Source organism: Marmota monax, unplaced genomic scaffold (genome assembly GCF_021218885.2).
Source record: "Marmota monax isolate L192 unplaced genomic scaffold, Marmota_monax_Labrador192_F-V1.1 WCK01_AAM20220418_F8-fsc00196, whole genome shotgun sequence".
In the NCBI taxonomy this organism is placed as follows: Eukaryota; Metazoa; Chordata; class Mammalia; order Rodentia; family Sciuridae; genus Marmota; species Marmota monax.
Window position 1 is genome coordinate 2,209,097 of NW_026694390.1, and position 23,286 is coordinate 2,232,382.

At 41.7% G+C, this 23,286-nt stretch overlaps 1 protein-coding gene across 2 annotated transcripts in view; it reads left to right on the top strand.

Annotated features, from left to right (window-relative positions):
* The window catches only part of Pcbd2 (pterin-4 alpha-carbinolamine dehydratase 2), a 54,435-nt gene that overhangs the window by 2,099 nt on the left and 29,050 nt on the right, over nt 1-23,286 (top strand). The window contains exon 2 of one of the 2 annotated variants that reach the window (XM_046468007.2): nt 1,761-1,892. In XM_046468007.2, coding sequence (XP_046323963.1) covers nt 1,761-1,892 — 132 coding nt within the window. Of the gene's footprint in view, nt 1-1,760; nt 1,893-2,702; nt 2,773-23,286 lie in introns of those variants that run through there. The other variant, XM_046468008.2, reaches the window with a different exon arrangement.

Consider the following 23,286-nt stretch of genomic DNA (forward strand, 5'->3'; position numbering starts at 1 on the left):
ATACCTGGCAAAACAGTTTTAACTATACTAATATCAGTGATAAAAGATTTTAGGATTTTAGGATTTTAGAAGTGGGCATGAGTTGCAGCTTCATGGCAGAGAATCTGGAGAATTCCCAGTTGTCCTTTGATGATGAGTGTTCAGACTTTCTGAGTGCCAGTCTCTCACCTGAACCTACAGTAGCCCTGCAAGTAGGTGAGGCATAAGATATTGGTTGGCACTTATACTGGAGTGAGAACCTAACTTTCTCTCTGGCCATGAGGTTTAGAGTTTTTTGTTTTTTTTTTGTACTATGGATTGAACCTAAGGACACTTAACTACTGAGCCACATCCCCAGACCTTTTTGTATTTTATTTAGAGACAGGGTCTCACCAAGTTGCTTAGGGCCTCACTAAGTTGCTGAGGGTGCCTCAACCTCCTGAGTGGCTGGGATTATGTGCATGTGCCACTGTGCCTGGCAAGGTTTAGAGATTGTTTTTTTTTTTTAAATTTTTTTTTTGTAGTTATAGATGGACAGAATGCCCTTTTTTATTTGTTTATTTTTATGTGGTGCTGAGGATCGAACCCGGTGCATCACACATGCTAGGCAAGTGCTCTGCCACTGAGCTACAGCCCCAGCCCAAGGGTTAGAGTTTCTAAAGTTAAAAAGCAAATGTCATAAGGAAATGTGGGCACATTTACCAAAGAACCTGGATTTGTGAATGTTATCACTAGGGGGAGAAGGCGCAAGGTAGGTTGTACACCCCTGTGCTTTGGACTGGATAGTACTCTGGACAAACTCTGGAGGGAGTTTTTCTTTTCTTTTCTTTTTCTTTCTTTTTTTTTTTAACATGTCTTTTTATTTTTTATTTTTATTTTTAGGTGGACACAATATCTTTATTTTACATTTATGTGGTGTTGAGGATAGAACCCAGTGCCTCATGCATGCTAGGTGACCACTCTCCCACTGAGCCACAATCCCAGCCCCTTTACCATGTTTTCTTAAATTGGTGCATTAGAGTTGAACATACTTACGGGATTTATTGTTCCATACTCATGCATGCACACAGTGCAGTATAACAGTATGATTTGGCCAGTATCATTCCTGGAAGATTTTCGTACTGGTGCTCTGAGAAAAGGATTTCATAAATGTACTCTATTAAGACAAGGTCTTTTTTATTTATAGTAGAGGGTCTGTGGACCCCATAAGTTATTATATCAAATTCTGTGTAAATGTACATTGGTTTTTCCCTCTGGGGATTGGTTTTTATCAGAGGTGAAAGGGATTATTAATCAAAAATAGATGAAACCCATATGACTAGTTGGTGAAGGCTACCAGGTGACAGGGGACCCTCCTGAAGAGCACTAAGACAGGAGTTCAAAGCTTTGAGTTCTACCTGGTCTTGCCAATGGATTTGCAAAATTTCCTTCAGTGGGTGTTCTTACCTCAGTTTCCCAACTCCTGAAATTCTGAAACGGTCTCTGGAGGCCAGTGGCAGTGGTCAGTCTCAGGGGCGTCTGTAAGAAACCAGAGTTGCCAAAACGTGAAGTTTGAGGCACGAGTAAGGGGCGGGAGAGCCATACTATGGAGGCAACTTATTTTGTATAGAGCTGGCCTTGCTTTTGTCTGGGTTTTTTGAGAATAAAGAAGTGAAAGCTGGTTAGAATTTGTTGCCCTTGAGACTTTTCTACATCTGTTCTCAAGGTAGAGAGCTATGAGTTTATTTAAAGAGTTTAATAAACCTCTACATTTTCAGATATGAAATGTGTTCTCTTTGTAGTCTTCAGATGCCCATTTGTTGGCAGCAGAGGAGAGGAACCAAGTTATGCTTGACCTCAAAGCAGCAGGATGGTCGGAATTAAGTGAGCGGGATGCCATCTACAAGGAGTTTTCCTTCAAAAATTTTAATCAGGTAATTATAAATTCTGGTTAGCGTCACCACAGGCTGTGACTCTTTTGCTTACTACTAATTGTCTGGTACCATGTGGACCCAGGATGCACATCCTCTCTTAAGAGCTGGGGAATGTGGCTCTGTAGGTAAGTGTTCCTGGGTTCAATCCCTGGTATCTGCCCTCCAAAAAAAAAAAAAAGAATTCAGTGTTAGAGGGAATCCTTGCTGATATTTGTTGCTGTCCAGCCAAGTAAAAATTACCTCTTCTGGGGGAAGAGGTAATTTCTATTATTTGGAAAATCAAATTCTGAAACCACTGTTGATGTGATTTGGTGTTGGATAGTATATTTAGTTTTGGAATTTTAAATAACCTTAAAAGAGGGTGTGAAATTTTTATATTTATCAGAAGGGGGCATGAATAAGACCAATTGAGAAACATACACCTGGGCTGGGGATGTGGCTCAAGCGGTAATGTGCTCCCCTGGCATGCGCGGGGCACTGGGTTTGATCCTCAGCATCACATAAAAATAAAATAAAGATGTTGTGTCTACCCAAAACTGAAAAATAAATATAAAAAATTCTCTCTCTCTCTCTCTTAAAAAAAAAAAAAACAAAAAGAGAAACATACACTTGTTGGACTGATTACCTTTCCTTTTCCTGGGCAGTTTTGGTTCTTCCTGTAGTTGTGTTTCTGCCTCTAAGTCATCTCCTAAGCTGTACCCTCTTCCCTAATTGGCCCATTTTCCTCAAGCCCAGTAGCCAATCCTTGAAGCTTTTCTTAAAACCTGACCTCCCTCTTGGAGACTCAACAAGGTAACTGTTCCATTTAGGCCCCACCCTGTTTAGAGAGTCATCTCCCATGACTTACCCTTCAATTATTACTCTGCTGCATTTATATAAGGTAAATGCTTTTGACTATTTTGTGTTTGTTCAGTTAGTTTGGTAATCCTTTGGACAGATTTATTGTTTTTATTTATATTAGGTGTCAGCAACTAGAAGTCAGAGACCGTGTTTGTTTAAATAACTCTCTATTGTACCTAGCACAGTTCTTGGTACAAACAGGCATTTGATAAATGCAGACATTGATTGTAGTGTTTGCTAGTTTCTAGAAGGGTGTGTGAGGACCAGATTTCCACCAAAGAAACCCTTGGCATGTTTTCCTAGTAAATGCCGTTGGCTCCACCGAGCTGCCTGCCCTATTCTGTTCTCCATCCATCTGGCTGCCAGCCATCTGCTCTGAGTCCTCAACTCCTGAGGAAACCTGGACCAAGCAGGCTCCCTGTCCCTGCTGCCCCACGTGCTCGACAGCTCTTGTCAGGGGCTTAGCACTCTGTGGCTGGTGGCAAGGAATCCCATTGGTACAGTAAGCTTGTGTATAAGCTCTAGGTAGCATTTTCCAAGCTTATTAAAATTCTTACATGTGTACAGCTTGACTTCTTTAAGCCCGGGCTAATTTATTGGGCTTGAACATGTGGCTTAAAGTACTTGAGTGGTGTTGCCTCAGGCCCTGCCCATGAGTCAGTCCTCCAGCACCACTCCAACCTTGCACTCTGGACCACTGTCAGAAATGGGGGAAGGGAAGCTTGCAGGGCATCCCGATTAACTAATATTATTCACTGGGACATTTCATTAACTAGGCGCCCCCACCTTCACTCAGCTTTTAGGAAACAGAAGACCTAGATACTAAGAAAATCAGCTGGTGTCAGAGAATGTATTCAGAGAACCAGCTCTGACATTATATCCTGGGTCAATTTTCCAGCAGTCTGCTGTGACTTTTCCTGTAATGGCACTGATGTCATGACAACTGTCACGGCAGTCCAGCCAAAGACAACCAGGAGCACATGTCTAGTTGAACAAGTTGGCTTTATTGCTCATTGCAGCAAGGGAGAGCACACTCTATAGGGAACTGTGGGCATCTCAGGAAGACAGTGTGTTGCAGACTTGTGACGGGATTTGGGCTTGTGCTAAGTGATTTTTGGAGAGTGCTGAAGGAATCAGGACTTTGCTCTGCATTGGATGCTGCCTGGAAAGAGACAATTCTATGATTCAGTATTTTAACCTTACCTATGGGACAACAGACTAAGGTGGGGCCAAAGCTAAAACTGGAAAAGAAGCAGTAGTTCCTCATTAGCTGGGAAAGGGGGGTGTTTCATGTTTTGTGGCTTGGATAGCATTCCTGTTTTGTCTGTGTTCAGATGTCATTACAGAATGGACTATTTATTTTTTATTTTTAGTTGTAGATGGACACAATACCTTTATTTTGTTTATTTTTATGTGATGCCAGGGATCGAACCCAGTGCCTCACACATGCTAGGCAAGCGCTCTACCATTGAACCATGACCCCGGCCCCCAGAATGGTCTATTTTTGATCCATCATGGTTGCAGAGTGGCTCTGTCTGCTATTGATGTTGTGTTCAACAGGAGAGCACCAAGGCCCCTTCATATTCCCAGGCCAGCTCCCCACACCAGGAGCTGCTTGGCTCCTGCTTACAACCCATGAGTAGGGTAGTAACTTCCTGGCACTGACAGATCCTCATTCATCATTTGGAAAAGCCACTGTCTTTTTATTTCTAGCAACAACATAATGTTAAAATAGAATTGTATAAATTTAAAAAAAAAAGATTTCCCATCGTAACTACTTTTATTTTTTCCATTTTCTTTTAGTCTTCTCTGTAGGTATAATTTACTCACAATGTGACAGTTGTATATGCAGGTAAATTTTTAAAAAAATTAATTTAAAAAAATAATACTCATTGATTTACCAAATATTTGTTAAGCATCTTTTTCTCTGTGCTGGGCATTCTTCTAAGCTCATGTGGCTTATATTTCAGTGGGGAAGATAGATAATAAGTAGATAATGCAATATCACCTCATAAGTGACATAAGAAGAATTATGTGGGAGATTGGAATAGAAGGTGAAGGGGGAGACCCTTTTTGAGATAGAATAGTCTGAAGTTGTCTCTCCAGGTGGAGATGTGTGATGCCTGAGTAATGCAAAGGAGCTTAGTGTATGAGGATCCAAGGGAAGATCATTCCAGATGGAGAGGACAGCAAGTACAAAGTTCCTGAAGCAGGATGATCTTGGCTTAAGCAGGAGCCAGAAAGCTAGTGTTCTGGAGTAGACAGAGAGAGGAGAAGAAAGAGCTCTGGGGCCTTGTGGCCTGGTGAAGAGTTTGAATTTTGTTCTGTAGAAGAAAGCTGCTAGACTATTTCAAGCAGAGAAATGTCATCATTTGGCTTATGTTCTAAACAAATCATATTTGGCTGTTCTGAGAAAAGGTGGTAGGAGGGCAGGAGTGGAAGCAAGCAAACTACATACAAGAGACAACTAGAGACTGGAGGAAGCAGTGGAGGTGGAAAGAGATGTGGATTCCTCACATCCTTTGAAGGTGGAGTAATCAAGACTTGCTGATAGAACTGTGGGTGTCACTCAGTGGTAGAGCACTTGCCTAGAATGTGCAAGGCCACCACCACCAAAAAAGAAAAAAAAAATATTGCTGATAGACTGGAAATGTTTCAAGGATAACCTCAGGGTGTGGGTTCAAGCTGTAGGGTGAAGGATGGTGGCATTAGTGCCACTTACTGAGCTGTGAAGACAGGGCATGGGGGAGGGTAGTAGGGAATGAACCTTGCTTGGGGCACTTCAGGTTTGAGATACTTACAGGTCATCCAAGTAGAGAAATCAGGTTATCAGGTGGATATATGACAACAAGGGTCAGGCTGGAGAGCCCAGTGTGAGAATTTCCAGAGGGGTAACTGTGAGAGCACAGGACTAGAATGGCAGTGCAGGCCTGGGGGTGGTGTGTGCATTGTCATGGGAAAGCAGGAAGAGTGACAGGTACTGAGGGAGGTAGATGGGTAGCCAGTGAATGCGGAAGGGAGGCGTGTTGGAGGTCTGGGGAGAGAGTGGGAGGAATGGTCATCTTGGAGACTAAGATGGTGAATTCTCTGGGGAGGTGTAGCCAGTTGCTGTGAAGTTCTTAGTGTCTCTTCAGAGTTTGGTCACATATTTAAAGTGAAGATTTTGTTCGTTTTTCTAGGCACATTTAGCTGCGTAGACACAGGCTTGGAGTAGGTGTGGAGTTAGGCTAAAGGAAAGCTGAACATTTGTCAAATAAGTATTGAAGGAAACAGGAGCAAAGTAAGGGAGGTTGGGGAGGGTGTGTGCAAGGGAGGGATTAAAACATTGGTCCTTGGAGTTCGGGCTGGTGAGGAAGTGCAACTATGACAGGGAGCTGGCTGGTGAGGAGCTGGGAGTGTCATTTGATATAATCTTTTTGGAGGGCAAGTGGGCAATGGCTGCCAACCTTTTTTGTTTGTTCTTTTTGTTTTTAGTGGTGCTGGGGATCAGACTCAGGGCCTCACACATGCTAGGCAAGGATTCTACCACTGAGCCACACTACCAGCCCCCATGCCTGTCAACTTTTAAAATCTACGCACCTGTGGTCCTAACCTAGGAATATGTCTTCTAGGTACAGTCCCTGTGTGTATGCAAATTCGATATGTGAGGGTGACCATTGAAATCCCGGGCCTATTTCTGTATGTGTGTGAGAGCAGGCATTTGTGTGTTCACATGTGCACTGTGGTAAGACTGCATCTTCCTCACTACAGCGCTGCCCTCAGCAGGAATTGGGGAGGTCTGCTCCATGTGCCCCTAACAGTGGTACCCCATCTTTGCTGAACATATGGATAAAATATATTCTTTTACACAGTAGGTTATGAAAAATTTCAGTTCTTTGCAGTCTTCATTTTGCTTTCACTAAAATCTTTAGGAGTAGGGGCTGGGGCTGTAGCTCAGTGGCAGAGCATGTTTGAGGCACTGGGTTCAATCCTTAGTACCACATTAAAAAAAAAATAAAGGCACACTGTCCATTGAAAATAACAAAAATTAAAAAAAAAATTCAGGAGTAAGATTACACTTGGTTGGACATTATAATTTTTAAATGATTTGCTTATGTAGTATTTGTAAATTGGTATCACAAGTTTGCGTCTGTCTTTATTTCTTTTATTACTTTGGAAAATGAACTGTACATTTTCGGAACATTTTCAGGGGCCCTGGATAGAAACCTATTTCTCAGAGCTTTGGCCTTTTTCACACTTTATTATAGTGATAGAGCCAGCAAAATATGTTTGGCCTTCTTTTTTCTCAGAGGTTTTACCAAGATATGGTTGATTTCACATAACCCAAGTTTATTTGGTAGCTCAAATGGGGACAAATCTGAGATGATAAATGTGAAAATCCCCAAGGGATTCTCTCAGCATAGGTAGATGAAGTAGCCATGGGTGTTGGTTGCTGTTGACCTCTGCCCTTGGCAGTGTGCACAGGGTCTGCAGTGCTTTGTGGGTTGATGGGCAGTGAGATGGTGACATATGGTGACACTTTGAGAGTAAGACAACATGACAGTGTTGGGACTTGAGGCACAGAATTTCCATACTCGAGTGCTTGGTCTCAGACAGGGTGGGGTTGGCATTTGTAAAGGAGCTTGACTTTCCTTTTCTATTCGTGTAGACATAAGGAGGGAGAGGTCTGTAACTGACATATAAACTTATTCTTGGGTGTTTGGCAACTGCAGGGTGTCTGCACTGAAAGAACAAAATGTTAGAAATGTGGGTGTGAGTGTCCCATAAAGATGAATTTTGTTGTGTATTGTCATGTACAGGGATAAACGGGAAGCTTACAAAATCAGGACGGTTTCAGCTTTACAAGTAGGTGCAGAAGGTGAGGCTCTGGAACTCAGGAAACAGCAACTCCAGATACCAGCAGGTGGAGCCCTCCAGGGCAGGAGCCTAGCCTGGCCAGCTGCCATACGCACCCCCTGGGCAAGTTGTCTCATTTCCACACTACTGGGTACCTGGGACCACCCTTGTTGGGCAGGGAAACTAGCTCAGTATCAGGAGGAGGTAAGCAGCCATGACTGGGCACTGGATTTGGTTTGATACCTTTTGGGAAGGACTCTGGGTGGAGGCTACAAGGAGTTTCCTGCTGGTAATGGAGAGGGCCCATGCTCTGTGAGGAGGGGCTCCAGTTCCCTGTACTCCTGGAGCCTTGTCTTTCCTTCCCAAGGGGCTTCTGGGTGTCTGACATTGACTCCTATGAACTGGCTAGTACTCTGCCAGGTTTCGCCTCCGAAGGGGGCACAAGGTTCAGTTTAACAGCTTGTCCAAGTGTAGTACCTTTTGCAAGGCAAGGCCCAAGCTTTATTTGTTCTTCAGCTTGTTCATCACATTCACATTTGTAACTGCTGCCATTGAAAGACTTCTGGAGCTGGTGTGGGAGTGAGGAGGAGCCTCCTGAATGTCTTGTTAGCATGGCTGTGGCTGCGTGGTAGTGGTCTGTGCACCTCTCAGTGGTAGCACCACACGTGGCTTTGGGGTTTGTAAAATGTTTCTCTTCCTGTGCCCAGAGAGACTCTTGCCTTAGAGCAGTTGAAAGTTACTGTTGCTGACTTTATAAAAATGTTTTATTGAGGGACTTGATAATAGGCTTATGGTTAACATTTTGAAATGTTTAGTGAAGTCAGATACAAGAAGAAAGACAGATGATACCAGAAGAAAGACAACCGTTAATGAGTCTTAACAACCCTCCACAGGCTTTTGGAGGAGGTCTCAGCCAACTCTCATTGTGAATGAATTAGTTTGGGTTTTATATTGTTTGTTGTGCACATCATAGTTATGAGTCAGCAGTGCATCTGAACAGTCTTGGAAGAGGTATTTTGCCTGTGGAGGGTAGGGAAGCAATTCCGGAGAGGAGGTGCCCAAGACTTGGGCATGGTGTAGATTAGAAAGTGCCATTTGCTTAAGGCATGGGCTGATGTTTGTGTGTCTGGGAGCAGGTAAAGTGAAAACTCATGTGGCTATCACATACAGTAGCCTACATTTAATATGTGCTTACTGATGGGCTTTGTAACCATAGCAGACAGGAAACCTGAGAAAGTGTCCATGGTTTTCCTTGGAATGGAGAGGAGAGATGAGTGTGTTTTAACACACATTACCTAGACTTGGAAAAGATAACCAAAATATCTGTGTGGTATTCATCTTGGCATTCACTCTGGAGTTCTTCCTGAAGTCCTGGGGAACCCTAGGTGGGACTGTGTTGATGATATCACATGGTGGCCGAAACATCAGTGTCGGTGTCCACCCAGGTGGGGAAACTAGAGCCTAGAAGTTTTGCTTCTGCTGGATGTGCCATACAATTGGCTTAAACCTGATGTGCATTTGTAAAAGCACACGCAGTGATAGGCAGGAGAAATGTAAAACAGGTGTCAACAATGCAAATATGATGCCACACTGCAGTGCGAAAACACTGTGGTCATTACACCCCCCTTTAATAAAAATGGACTTTTAACTGCATCGGTCTTTCTTTAGTCGTGTAGTAAATCTTCTGTTTACAGAACTTAGCCTGAGTATTTTGTAAAAGTCAAACAGCCAAGACATATAATTTCCTCAACAGTCTTTGTCTTGCCCTTTTACAGATGGCGTAAAATCAGGTGTGTAAAAAATAAAAAAGCAGTTTGAGCTGACGTGAAAGGTATTTCAGATTTATGCTTTGCAGATGATATTGGTATGATTAATGCATTCATTGCTTTTTTATTGCTTTTCACAGATAATGTACATAATGCATGGAAAGTGTTGTGATTTTAAATCTTTGCCAGGTTTAGACTGTGAATATCAACAGATGTTATCATATAAGTACCATAATTATTATAAAATAAAAAGTTTGTCATGAAATGCATTGACATAAATTTCATTTATGTAAATTGCTTTCATTAGTATAAAACCTTAGCGTAGCTGTTAGGGTTTGTGAAGCACTTTAGATGAGATTAACTTGGTATAAAGTGGTCATAAATGGGTTGCTTTAAATTTAACTGACAAGAAAATAACGCTCAAGAGTTAGGAAATTACTGAGGCATTTGTTTCCAGCCCACATTGCTGGTACCGCTTAAATAGGTTGAATATGAATTAATAACAACGGACTGCCAGTTCAATAATTGCCGAAAATAATTGGAAGGAGACCTTAAATAATAAAAGTATTGCGGTCTTGCTCTTTTTCATTCTGTTTCTGTTTTTCTTTGGTGTGCCTGCTCGATGCTTCAGCATAGCCATCATCAATGGCATTTAGGTTTGCACTGCAAGTTTTGGTGCATTCAAACTGTGTCAAAGAAATATGCATTCAGATGCTTCAGAATATGGATGTTGGGTGCTTATTCGGAGGCTGTGTTAGCTACTCAGGGTTCTCGGTTGCATTCACATTCTGGTGGCTGGATAGTAGCCAGTTGCTGACTGTTCTCAGGAGGGATTGGGTCCAACAGTGTGGACAGGTGGGTGAGGTCCTTTTTCCCTGGCTCTGAGCTTTCTGTGTTCTGCTCTTTTTTTGTGTGTCCTTTTAAGTAAAACAGCATAACATCCTCTCCTCTGTGTGGCTGTTAATTCACAATCATATTATATTGCCCTTGTGATCTAGGCACACTCATGGGCATTCTAACTCATTCACAGAATTTTACAGGATAGCACTGAACCAGACCGAGACCATAGGATTGCTTGTGGTCACATTGGCTCCTGTCACAGTTAGCAGGTGCCAGACTCATGTTTCTGGTTCTGGTAACAACACTTTTATCTTACTTTGATATAGAAAGCTTTTTTTGTTGTTGTTGTTGTTTTTATTTTTTAGGAGATATGTTGTTTTCCAAGGATTTCCTGTTGGATTACTTTCCTTCCTTAAATGAGTTTCACCTTACTTCTCTGAGAATGGGGATACTCACCAGCTGACACAAACAAAGCTGGGCTTGTTTGGGAGTAACCTAGGTATCACTGTTGAGCAACCAGAGGTCATTTAATTATATCATTAAAATCAGTCCTATGAAAACAGCAATGTATCTAACGAATCTGTTTGCCAGTGTGCTCTTAGCCAGCAGGGCAGGATTGTGGTCTTCTGCCATACCATCCATCAAACCAGCTTCAAATGCTCTGCCCTTGCCATTGCAGCCCTGGCTGTGGACACATACCAGGTGCCTGGAGCCGCCCCAGCTGGGCAGGCCGGGAACCACATGGTCTGGCTTTGTCCGGCTTAGTGAGCACTGCAAGGCACTTGAATTGGCAGCTGCCAAGAGATCGGCACCGTCCAGCCCAAGGTGTGGAAGGAAGAAGATGTGACAGAACTATGTGGTTCTGTCTCTGCCTGCAAGAGCTCCCAGTTTTGCTGGGGAGGTGGTGCATCTAAATTTTGCAAGGCGGTTTAGTTTTTCAAGTTGCTCTATTAATCAGCACTAAAATGTGAAGTATGGGTAAGCTGAAGGAGATGTACTCCAGGGTCGCTGCCTGGAGAAGGGGAGTTTTTAGTTGGTCCTTGGAGATCTGATAAGTTCTGTGAGGGAGTGTGTTGGGGAAAGGAGGGCCCTCTGTTAGTTCTGTGAGCTGGGTCCCTTGCGGGGCAGTCTCCTCCACCTTCAGCATTGCCTCAGGCTTGGGGTGTCTGAAAGCCAACACTGGCCTTTCTTTACTTCGGCTTTGCCATCATCCTTTCAAGCACTCAGACCTGAAGCTGAATTGTCTCGGAGACCAGTCACCAAGAACTGCTCCATTGTTCTTCAGTGTCTTCCTAGGACTCTGCTCTGGTCTGGGTGCCCCTGCCTTCCCCTTAGAGTTCTGTCAGGAGCTTTCTCACCGTCTGTCACCTTTAGATGCTCCCTGCTCCCTGCTCCCACTGGCCTGCATACCACTCTCTTGTGACTCCGTCTCTGCTCAGAAATCCCAACACATTTCTGTTGTGTTTTTCGGAATATATTTCATCTTCTCAGAAGCTTTCAAAGTTGCCTGCAGTCCTGCCCTAACCCTGTCTCTCGTTACTCCTGCAGGAAGTCTGTCTCTCTTTTTAAATTTTTTTAGTTGTTGATAGGCCTTTATTTTATTTATTTGTTTTCTTTTTTTAAAAAATATTTTAAAATTGTCAATGGATCTTTTTTTTTTTAAATTTTTATTGTTGGTTGTTCAAAACATTACATAGTTCTTGACAAATCATATTTCACACTTTGATTCAAGTGGGTTATGAACTTTTTTATTTTATTTATTTATTTATATATGGTGCTGGGGATCAAACTCAGGTCACGTGCCAGGCAAGTGCTCCACCACTGAGCCACAACTCCAGCCCCTATTTATTTATTTTCATGTGGTGCTGAAGACCGAGCCCAGTGCCTCATACACGCTAGGCAAGCGCTCTACCATCGAGCCACAACCCCAGCCCTGCAAGAAGTCTCTTTATTTACAGGTTAGAACTATAAGATACCTGAGAGGTCACCCAGAGGTCACTGACTAAAAAGTGAGGGGCCGAAGGCAGGAGAGTACCTTGCTTGAGGCCATGGAAAATTAGTGGCCATGCTGGGACTGGGCCAAGACCCCTGCCATCTCAGTTCCATTCTTGTCTTCTTTTATTCAAGCTGATCTTCTCCCTGCCACCCCAGATCCTAGCCCATCCTGCTCCTGTCTGTCCACATTTCACCCACTTCTGTGTTTTTATCTATTCCCTGCTAATACACAACGACTGGGCACTCACTTTAGGTGAGGCACTGTGATGGATGCTGGGGTGGAGCAGTTTACAAGGCAGATACTGTCCCCATCTCCATGGAGCTTACAGCCTAGTGGGGGAGACAGCATAAACAAAGAAAAAAGGAAAGTATAATCACAAGTTACGGTGAGAGCCGTGAAGGAAAATCCTAATAGCTAATGCTTAATGAACACTTAAGGACTTTACATGCATTTATTCATTTAATCCTCACAAAACTTTGTGAAGTAGATGTTTCCCTCACTTTACAGATGAGGAAACTGATGCTTAGTCTAAGGCACTTGGCCACAGTTTCACAGCTGGTAAGCGTGGAGCCAGGATTGGACTCCAGCTAATGCGTACCCTGGACAAGCACAGATGACCACCACCACAAGAGCAAGGGGCACTGTGAGAGAGGGTAGTGGGGAGGCCTGATATTATTGAGGAGATATTGGGGAGACCCAGTTCTGTTTGAAGAGAGCAGTCAGGGAAGGGATCAGCAAGGAAGTGATGAGCTGAGACATCATTAGAAAAGACAACATTAGAAAAGACCAATCAGAGGATGTAGAAGATAGAGTGGAAGACGCCAAAGTCAAACTGGGAGAATGCTGAGGAGGCCGTTGCATTCTTCCAGATGAGATATCACTGCTGGGGTGGACTGGGGCAGGGACAGGAGAAGCACAGAAGTACGGGGGCTGGAACTATATTTAGGAGTTCACATGAGGAGAAACCAGAGGTAGCAGCACACTTAACTCTTATGGAAAATGCACATACAAAGAGAATACTCAAGTTTCTCCTGACTAGGGAGGAGAGATTGGTGGGTGGTAGGGAAGAAGAGCAGAGGGTCCTGAGAATGGCTCTCAGATTTCAGGTCTGAAGGAGCTGGGTAACTGGAGATGCTAGTTACCGAGTGGAAATGTGGGAGAGGACAGGACTGGGGCGCAGGGATTTCTGTGTGGGACATTGTTAAGTGTGAGTTGCTGTGAGACATCCAAATGTCAACTTCAAGGAGGTAGTTTGATGTCTGAATCAGGAACTCAGAGGTGAGGTCTGGGTCACAGATAATGGGAGGGTCATAGGTATGTATGGAAAAAGGCTGAGATAATAGATGACGTCACTCAGGAAGAAATTATAGCATGAGAAGCAGGCTCAGGACTCGGGCTGTTTAGAGACTGGAGAGAAGAGGAGGGGCTAGCAAAAGACTCAGAGCTGTTAGAGGAATAAGAAAATGAGGTAAGTGTTGTACAACAGAATCCAAAAGAAGGTGGCATTTTAAAAGAAGGGAAGGGTCAGTTCTGCTGAGATGCCAGGCAAGGTGAGTACCAAAGGATGACCATTAGGTCAAACCGCATGGAGGTCTTCGGTGCCCATGGCGAGGATGGTTTTGGTGGGGCAGGTGCAGGCCAGCCTGAAGGGGAAGAGGAGCTCTTTGGCTTACACAGATCCTCCCATGACTCGGATGCTGGTTTGTTGTCTTCTTTCCTTTTAGGACTCAGACTTTAGGTTGTTTTTTTGTGTGAAGTTCTTTCATCCACGTTTTGATATTAAACTTGTGAATCTTAAAGTTGAATTGATCCTATGACTATCAGAGCTGGAAAGAAGAAGAGAAGAAGGTGACCAGAAGACCCAGGGATGCAGTGATTTGCCAGGGTGACAGTGAATCAATGGCAGAATTCGGTTGAGAGTTAGTGCACTTTACATCATGCAGCAGGGCAACACAGCTACTCACCTGAGTCTCTCCCGCTCAGGTATAAGCACCTCGATGGCAGAGACTTGGGTTGGTTGTGCTTGTGTACCTCTCCCATAGTATGCAGCTCAGCATTATCTATGTGTATATGAATACACGGGGTCCCTTGATTTGGTTCACTGTGGGTCAGTATACTTAGACTCGAAGGAATAAAGCATTTTTCTTCTTTTTGCTTCCTACGGGTTATTATCTAAAACCTATTCTCACTAGGGACATTTCCTCACCTCCCATCTCCTTACTCCTAGTCACAGATGATTCCTGAGTTGGCCACTAAGTGATTGACAGGGATGAGAAGGTGGTCTCTATGCCACTGGGCACTTCCCAGAAGAATGGCTTTTCAAAGTTCTGTGTGTAACTTTGAAGCAGCAGAAAAGGACTCGGGCTACTCCTGGCACCTCTAGTCAGTTGCCTCTAAGAAAAAGTACTCACACTTGCATTCACTCAGTATTTTCATACCATAGCCTCAGCCACCCACAGCCACAGCCACAGTCTGTTGTGAATGTTGGTGTCTTGGGGCTCAGAGCAGGTCCTTCCAAGACTCCACGAAGGACCCACACTAGGAGGCTGCCACAGGCATATCTGTTAGGCACTCATTTCTGTTTCCTGACAGTTTTTTTAGTCTCATATTCTTTATTTTCTTTTCTGTGACTACTGGTGAAGCACTCTTGGCTGATTTTTCTTTCTTTCTTTTTTTTCCTTCATCATAACTTGATGGGGTTCTGTATAGAAAAGTTAAAAATATATTGAACCTATTTGGGGAGAATTATTTATAGAAATTTTAATGTAAAAATGTTGCTTTAGATTATTCTATATATGTGACTCATTTTGTTTGTTTTGAAATGGGGTCTCTCTCTGTTGCCTAGGCTGGTCTTGAACTCCTGGGCTCAAGTGAGCTTCCTGCCTCAGTCTCCCAAGTAGTTGACTGCAGGTGTGCAACACCATGCCCAGCTACCAGGTGACAATGAACGTTGCATTATTTACCTGAAACATAGCCAGATCACTTTTCTTTATGACAGTCTGGAGAATCACAAAGTACTTTATGGACTAGTGAGTGAGGGAGGTCTACAGGGTGTCAGTAGCTTGCTGTTAGCTGCCCTGTGCAATAACATCCCAGCAGCCTTCTCTGGATGGGTGTTGGTATCCTCATTCTGCGAACAGTAGAAAATTCAGAGAAGTTGAGGAATGAGCTCAGACTTACCAAGGAAGCAGGCAGGGGGGACATATTTTCAAGCCTTCCTACCCCAAGGTGAGGGCTTTTCTTAACACAAATCTATCTTTTGAAGAATTGTAGAACAACTCAGAATGTAGATTTCAGTTTTGTTGGTGAACGTCTTAGACCTTTGCATGAACAGCTCTGCTATTCCAAATTGAGTGTTTTTCTACACATGGGAGGCTGTGCGTTCTTGGCATATTTTGAACAAAAAGGTAGCCAGCTACTGATAGGAATTTGACCTGAAACTTACTACATGGTTCCCTGTGCTGGGCCTGGAAAACATTAGTTTATAATACTCAATTGACCAGTTATCAGTCTTAAATCTGTTACAATTTGGAGGTCAGCTTCTATCGGGAGGGGAAAGTCACTTCCAGATAGAAGGTCTGCAAAAGGCAACTGGAGTAATGGAACTCTGCACAGAGAGACCCACATGTTGTGCATTGAGGATCCATCTTTCTAAGCCACTGACTATACAGCCGTGGATACAGATGTGTACAAGAGAGGGCCATCGCAATTCAGTCTCACAGCATGATTCTCTAGTGTACATCTGAAGATATGTTCCTTACATCTTCTATTTGTTTAAAACTGCAAGCCATAAACAAGAGTCTTTAATTTTTGTGGGTTACTCATTCCCCATGGAGATCAGCCAGGCTTCTCTCTCTTACAGGAAGGATACCACCATGCTACATTTGTGTGGTACCTTCAGCTGGCTAATAAATGTTTTTTTTTTTTTTTTTTCCTGGTTGCATAATATGTCTTATAATTTCGAAAACACAGAAAGATACATTTAAAAATAATGTGATTGTGTGTGTGAATATACATTGGGGTTATATTGTAGATAATTTTTTTAGTCAGTTTCTTTTTTCACTTCATGTGTGGTAAACATTTCTCTGAATTAGTTAAATATTTTGCCTCATGATTTTTAGTGGTGGGAGGTACATTGTATCACATTGGACAGAAAGGTCATGTGTCATTTTAGCCAGTACTTTTATAAAGTAAGTGCTGTCACAGTGGAGAGACTTTGTGAGCCTCCCTTTTCTAACTGCTCCACATTGATGCTGTTGGTTGAGCACACAGATGTCAGGGAGCTGCCATGTCCTTCTTGCTAAAGGTCCTCAGGATGTTGATGCCCATTGAGATCAGGTATAGATCTAGTCACTTGTTAAAAAAGTAAACCAAAATCATCACCTAGATAGAATTAATCTGTTAAAGCTAAAAAAATCAAGCCCTTCAAGTTACTTGAGAAGCCCAGAAGGAAAATATTATGTTATAGGGCTTTGTAGCTACTATTCTCACAGCTTAGTGCAAGGGTGTAGGAAATATTTTCATAGAAAGGTTTCACTTTTTGAGAGTTTTTTCAGATAAAGAAGGCTTGTTTAATTCAGGAAGAGTTATTTCATAGGAAATCAAGTCTTTGTAAATCCTCTATCACATTTCCACACTTGCCTGTTATCTGGCAAATGATGGCTTTCAAATGGTTCAGGGTTTCTTAAAAGCAAACAATTTTGTGTTTTATACATATTTATCTTTATTTAAAAAATTTTAATTGTAGGTAGTAAACTTGTACTTTCCTTTTGTATTTGTCTCTGGGTGATATTACTAGTTCCTAAACCCAGAATGGTAATTACTTGTAGTGATTTTTTTAAAAATCAGATTTACTTGGTGAAAATATTTTCTTGGTTGTGATGAATGACTCTGAAGAACTAAAAACACAGCCAGTGCTGTTGGCTAGGCGCTGGAGAGTTGCTTCTGCCTAGAGATCTGTAATTATAACATCTTGGGTTACTGTGCTCAGTGGTGTCCACTCATGTCGTGTGCTTGGGAACCGTGAAAGAATTTTCTTTTCAAGTCTTAGCACATCATTTTTTCCAACATTGATCAAAGGTTGGCAAACTAGTATTATATACGTAGCTAGGGTATTCATAACCGTCTTACATTCTTAATCTTTTGGCTATTTGGTTGAAATATATCTACGCCTCTTAAATATTGAAAGCATAATATCCTTTAACCTACAACCGCAGAGTTAAAATGAATTTTATGTGAAATATTTAGTTGTGGGCCACATCTTCAGCTTTTTATATGCCACAGTGGTCTTGCTTCACCCCCCCCCCCCCTTCCATTGTCTGATAGTGAGGTCATTTTCAGTCCTCTGAGAAATTCTATTCCCAGCCAGATGCGGCTCATATATTAAAAGTAGCACCTGTGGCTAATATCACAGCAGCTTACCATAAATTTACATGGTAACTAGGATTATATCTGTCAAGACTGTTAAAAAACATCTAGATTTAATTTGATTTCCAGTATTGTAGAAGCTATCCAACATTTTGCTTCATAACTATATTTTAAAAGTTAAAAATCACTCCATTGTTAAGTTTTATAGCACTCCTAGTGCCCATTAAGTTGATTTGTTCAATGGAGGTCAGAGTAAAGCAACTTGGCTACATTAAGATCGGAAACCAACCCATTTGTGACAAATTTAGTCCTTTCGTGTGAATCTTCTCAACGTCTCTGTGCTGATTGGATTCAGGTGTAGCTTATGTCAGTAGCATTTAACCTCAAAAGAATGAGCGGTGTGATTGGATTGTTGTAAATTATGAAGCATTTTGCCTTGGGTTGTTTAAGTGTGACTGTTGACTCTGCAGCCCATGCTCCACTGCATCTTCCTATCCTGCAGTGGTGTGTTTTAAAGACATCTCAGAAAATTGGGGGCCCATGTGCTTATCCCTTTCCCTCCTTTATGTGACCCTTCCTAAACTGCCGTAGTCCCCATTATCCTTTGAGTCATCTCCCACGTGTTATGATTTGCACACCTGCAGTTATAAAATTATTTTGGAGTGTCATTATATCATGTTGTTCACCAACTTTCCAGCATTTATGACTACAATAACGATTCACTGTAAATCAAAATAATTTACAAGTAACAGAGAATGTGCTCCTACAAATAAGCATTGAATGATCAATTTCTGTGGTGTCCTCCCATTTCAGATGGTTTCTTGAAAAGAAATTGGTAACATATTTCTTTGTATTTGCAGAAAAATTGATTCATAGACCAGAACTGAATTAAAGATTAAATTCAACCTTCGGGATATTTTGTAGTTAAAACATGTAAACAAATATGAACCAATTAAGAAGTAAGCAAAATGTGTTTCTTAATTAAAGTTGCAGTTGGCTGGCAGTAATCTTGCTCCTGAGCGAGACAGTGGTGATGTTGAGTGTTGGCACTGAGGTTAGACCAGGGTGCATGCTTCTCCGCACCATGTCTGTCACCCTGAGTCGACGTGTTTGCTTTAAATTGAAATTAGTATAGAACGACTTTCTGCTGCTGGTCACTTTTCTAGAGGGAAGTTTGTAAGCTCTTTTTGAGCCCAAGTGTCACCAAGAAAGTGGAACAGCAGCCAAGAATTATACTGGAAAGCTGTGATGATGGAAGAAATGATGAGGAAAGAGACTAAAAGGATGACTTAGTGTGTTACCAGGTATAATTAGTCACTTAACAGAAAATGCTCTTAATGACCAGCTTGGAACCTTGTAAAATTCTTTTCGGGGGAATTGTGACATCTTGTTTTTGTGTCTCTAGGATAAATTGATTTCCTTGGACAACTTAGGTGCCCGACTTGTGAATCTAGATGGCTGTTGTGGTGTCTACTTGGACATTACTGAAAGGAGGAGTGAAAACATCAAGTGGATGTGTCCAGCGCTTCTTGATTGCTTTCCTCTCCCCATCCTTTACCTCTTTTTTGTGGGTTGGGGAGCACCAGGGATTGAACTTAGGGGCACTCAACCACTGAGCCACATTCCTAGCCCCATTTTGAATTTTATTTAGAGTCAGGGTTTCTCTGAGTTGCTTAGCGCCTCACTAAGTTGCTGAAGCTGACTTTGAACTCGCAATCCTCCCGTCTCAGCCTCCCCAGCCACTGGGATTACAGGCATGCGCCATCATGCCCGGCCTCTCCTTTACCTCTTTACAGCTCTTCATGTTTGACCTGTCTGGGCTCCCCCACCACACTGAAAGCTCCTTGAGGGACAGCCCCTGTGATGAGGGCCTAGACTCTGAGAAGGTGCTTGTGCACAGCGGTGGATTGGTAACTGTGGATAGCACATACTTTCAGGAGCAGACTGTTGGGAAGGTTCTGGAATTTCCAAATACATTGAAGTTTCCAGATCCTGTACAAAAAGCAGAAACTTAAGAAATTGATTGCTGTCCAGGATTTTTTTTTTTTCTCCTCAGCTATCCATTCCAGTTAGAAGCAAATGTGTGGTTTTGTTTCCAAAGGTATCAATTGATGTTCTGAAAGGAACAGGAATCATGAAGTTGCTGGGGATGAGGCTCCCTCACCAAGTAGCCTTCTTCATTTTGACCCACAGTGGGCACAGGAGTTCTCTTTGTCCAATGACCAAACATGACCTTAGAGAATAGTTTTGAGAACAGAATTTAAACTTATTGAAGAAGACCTGCATATTTTTAAAGGGAAGTATTATTTCCCCACAACTCAGAAATGAGTTAAGATCCTAAAGCAATCATTGAAGTGTCAGGGCCAGTTTTTATCACTCATTAATGCCATATTACCTTAAGTGGCTTATATAGAGGAGAAATGGCTGTAATTTAAAACCAAACAGACCAATGTTATAGCAATAAATAGGTATAAAATACTGTTGCATGCATTGACTTATAAGGCAATATTTAACTTGGTTCTTTCATAAATAACATTCCATGTTGAAAAATGAAAACTGTGGTATTAGCTGCATTTTTATTTAGAATTTTGTTTTAAGCCACGTAAAATTCTCTTGTATAATTGGGTTTTCAGATTATTGTATGAGAGTAAAGTACATATTTCTTCTAATGAAATCCTTATTAGGCAAAATTTGGCTGTTATAGTTGCTATTTGATGAGCAAATATATATATCCATTTTATATGAAAAAAATTTCCATTCCTGTGCACAAACATTTATTTCTTAAATACATGCAACTTTTCCTTCACTAAATTATTAAAAATGTGTTTTATTTGAGAAATAAATTATTTTGTTGTACCAAGACCATGTAATAAATCTAATATTGCAATATTCTAGGACTATAATTAAGAATAGATTCTGCTGGTAAATGTTGGGACAAGGCAAAGAAGGAAGTTACAATACATTGCCTATTTACCAATTAGCCATTACCTGCCAAAAGCACATCAGACCCACACAGCGGACATCCGCTAATCCAGTGGTTAGCCATTCCGGGCTCTAATGCACACTGTTTTACACGTTAACGGTTTTGAAGTTCCAGGCCAAAGCTGACCTTTCACATGTGCTCCGTTCACAGTAGGAATCTCCACTCACTGCTTCCTGTCAGAATGGATTATGGTGACATAGCCCAGGGCTCACTTTGGCTGCAATTAAGTTTTTGATCAGAATTATTTCGTTCACAAACAATCACATTTGTTAAAATGTTACATCTGCCCTGAGAACCACTGGCAGCCTCTCAGTTTATCAGTGTGATGTGAGTGTAATTCTTCATTTGTTTTTCATAAAACGGCAAGCTATCTTATGTACGTTATTTAATTCTTTTTTTCTTTTCCTGGTTTCTGCCTTTCATTTCATTTGGGTTTCTGGAAGGAAACTCCGTTCTGAAATTAGCACAAAGCTATGCAAAGACTTTGGGAATTTGAATGGAATTGTTTTTGGTGCAGAACAAAATTATTCAGTTGGGAGCCAAGACTCAAATATTATTTCCAAAAATTGTTGGTGGTAGTTCTGTTTCACACATGAGGAAATGTTTTGGCTTGTGAGTGTGGGGGTTTGAGGGCTTGATTCTGGGTCCACAGTTCTTGCCGTCTCTGTGCCACGATGCCTCTGCCTTTCAGCATTTGTCATCATGCATATCTCCAGGTCTGTCACCATTGCCATGGGCTTTGGAGCCAGGAGTGGAGCCAGCTCTGGTTCCCTTACACTCGTCTCCTGAGGCTCTTTGCCTTGCTTTTAAAAGTCATTTTCTCACTAAGAAATGGCAGCAGAGGTAGTACTAAAGGAGCCTTTGCACCAACTGACCAATTTCTGTCTATAAAATGGTGTATCTACGTAACTTCTGAGTTTTACAGCTGATTTCCACTCTCTGACGAGGGTGTCATCTCACCCTTCTGTGACCCTACTAATTTTGGAGGAGTCTTTTTGCTTGGTAGTTTGTATATTGGGTGGGGTCCTTTGCAGCACAAGATTAGAGTTTAGAGTGTGTCTCAGAATGGAAGTTAACCTTTGACTCGGTTTAATGTGAGCAGAGGCTGGGAAGTTGGTCCTGAGGTAGTGGCAGCAGTAGGGAGGGCTGGAGTTGGGAGGCTGGGAAGTGATGTCTGAGAGGTTTCGAAAGTTTAATTACTTAAAAATATACATATGTATTAAAAGTATACATATTGGGCCGTAGCTCAGTAGTAGAGCGTCTGCCTAACACATGTGAGGCACTGGGTTCAATTCTCAGCACCACATATAAGTGAATAAATAAAATAAAGGTCCATCAACAACTTAAAAATTTTAAATAAATAAATAAGTAAATAAAGTCTACTTCATAAGGTCACCAACTTGAGATCACGCATAGGAATTTTATGGCATGATGCCAATCATTGTGTAAATGTTTAATAAATTAGAACATTTTAAAAAGAAATTATACTTTGTATATATTTAGGATGCCATTGAAAGAATTTATTATCAGATTTTTAAAATATTGCATTAAAACCTAATCCATTTCTCATTTGTTTTGGCATAACCAAACTCATTTACTAGTGCATAAAACTACAACTGGCAAAACAAAAAAACTCTCTTTATTTAGCTATGATATTTTAAGCATTTTAATAAAGTAGTCCTAGCTGCACATCTAAATAAATGGAATGAGGTAAGTACTGGTTATATTATTGTAACCTTCATTTTCCTTCTTGTCATATTTGTGAGCAGATTTTTCTTAAGTCCATTGTTATAATTGTTTTTATTCTTTCAAAAATATCATACTTGGGATATACCTGGCCACATAATACGATTTTTGTTGTTTTTGCTTTTTTGTTGCTGGGAGTGGGTCTCACTCTGTTGCCCAGGCTTGCCTCAAACTCCTGGACTTAAGTGATTCTCTTGCCTCAGCTTCTGAAGTGGCTGGGCCTACAGGTGCACCTCATCACGCCCAGCTTCATACTTATGTTTAAAGGAAATATGCTTAAGGAAAACAATGAATAGCATTAAATTTTGAGAGAAAACTCTAACTTGCATTCAGCCTTAGGTATGCAGCAGGTATACTTAAGTTTCTTTTATCTGTCATTGTTCTTTTTCGCCAGTCAGAATTTGTAACTTTATTAAAAGCTTACGCTAAGGCTGGGGTTGTGGCTCAGCGGTAGAGCACTTGCCTAGCACATGTGAGATACTGGGTTTGATCCACAGCACCACATAAAGAAAAATAAATAAATAACCAAAGTTATTAAAAAGCTTATTCTAATATAGCCATTTTCTTAGTTTCAGGTTTTGTTGATTTGTTTTGACATTCTGAAAATTTTAGAAGTTTGTATTCATAACCTGAGAAGCCCATATTAATGTATATGGGGCATCTGCTGGGTCGTAGAAGGAGGCTTCATCTTCTTTGGGGGATGTCTTTAGGGAAATCTGGAGCAGTCAGGAGAATGACAGGAACAGAGTGTCCTAGTCTCTACAAAAAAGACAGAGACCACTAGAATTCTACACAGCACCCATCATGTGTAGACAACTCTGCAGGTCTAAAAACCTTAAATCCATATAAGGAAGGCACAGCCTTCTGCCTACTGTGAGCAGAAGCTTCACATGAAATATACAAAAAAATTCAAAAATCCTCTTTCTGGAAAGACTGAGACAGACATCTGTGACTTGGGCCTGTCTACCAGTATATGAATCTGAAAGATAAGTTGGATGTTTGATTACCTTAAAGTTTTGC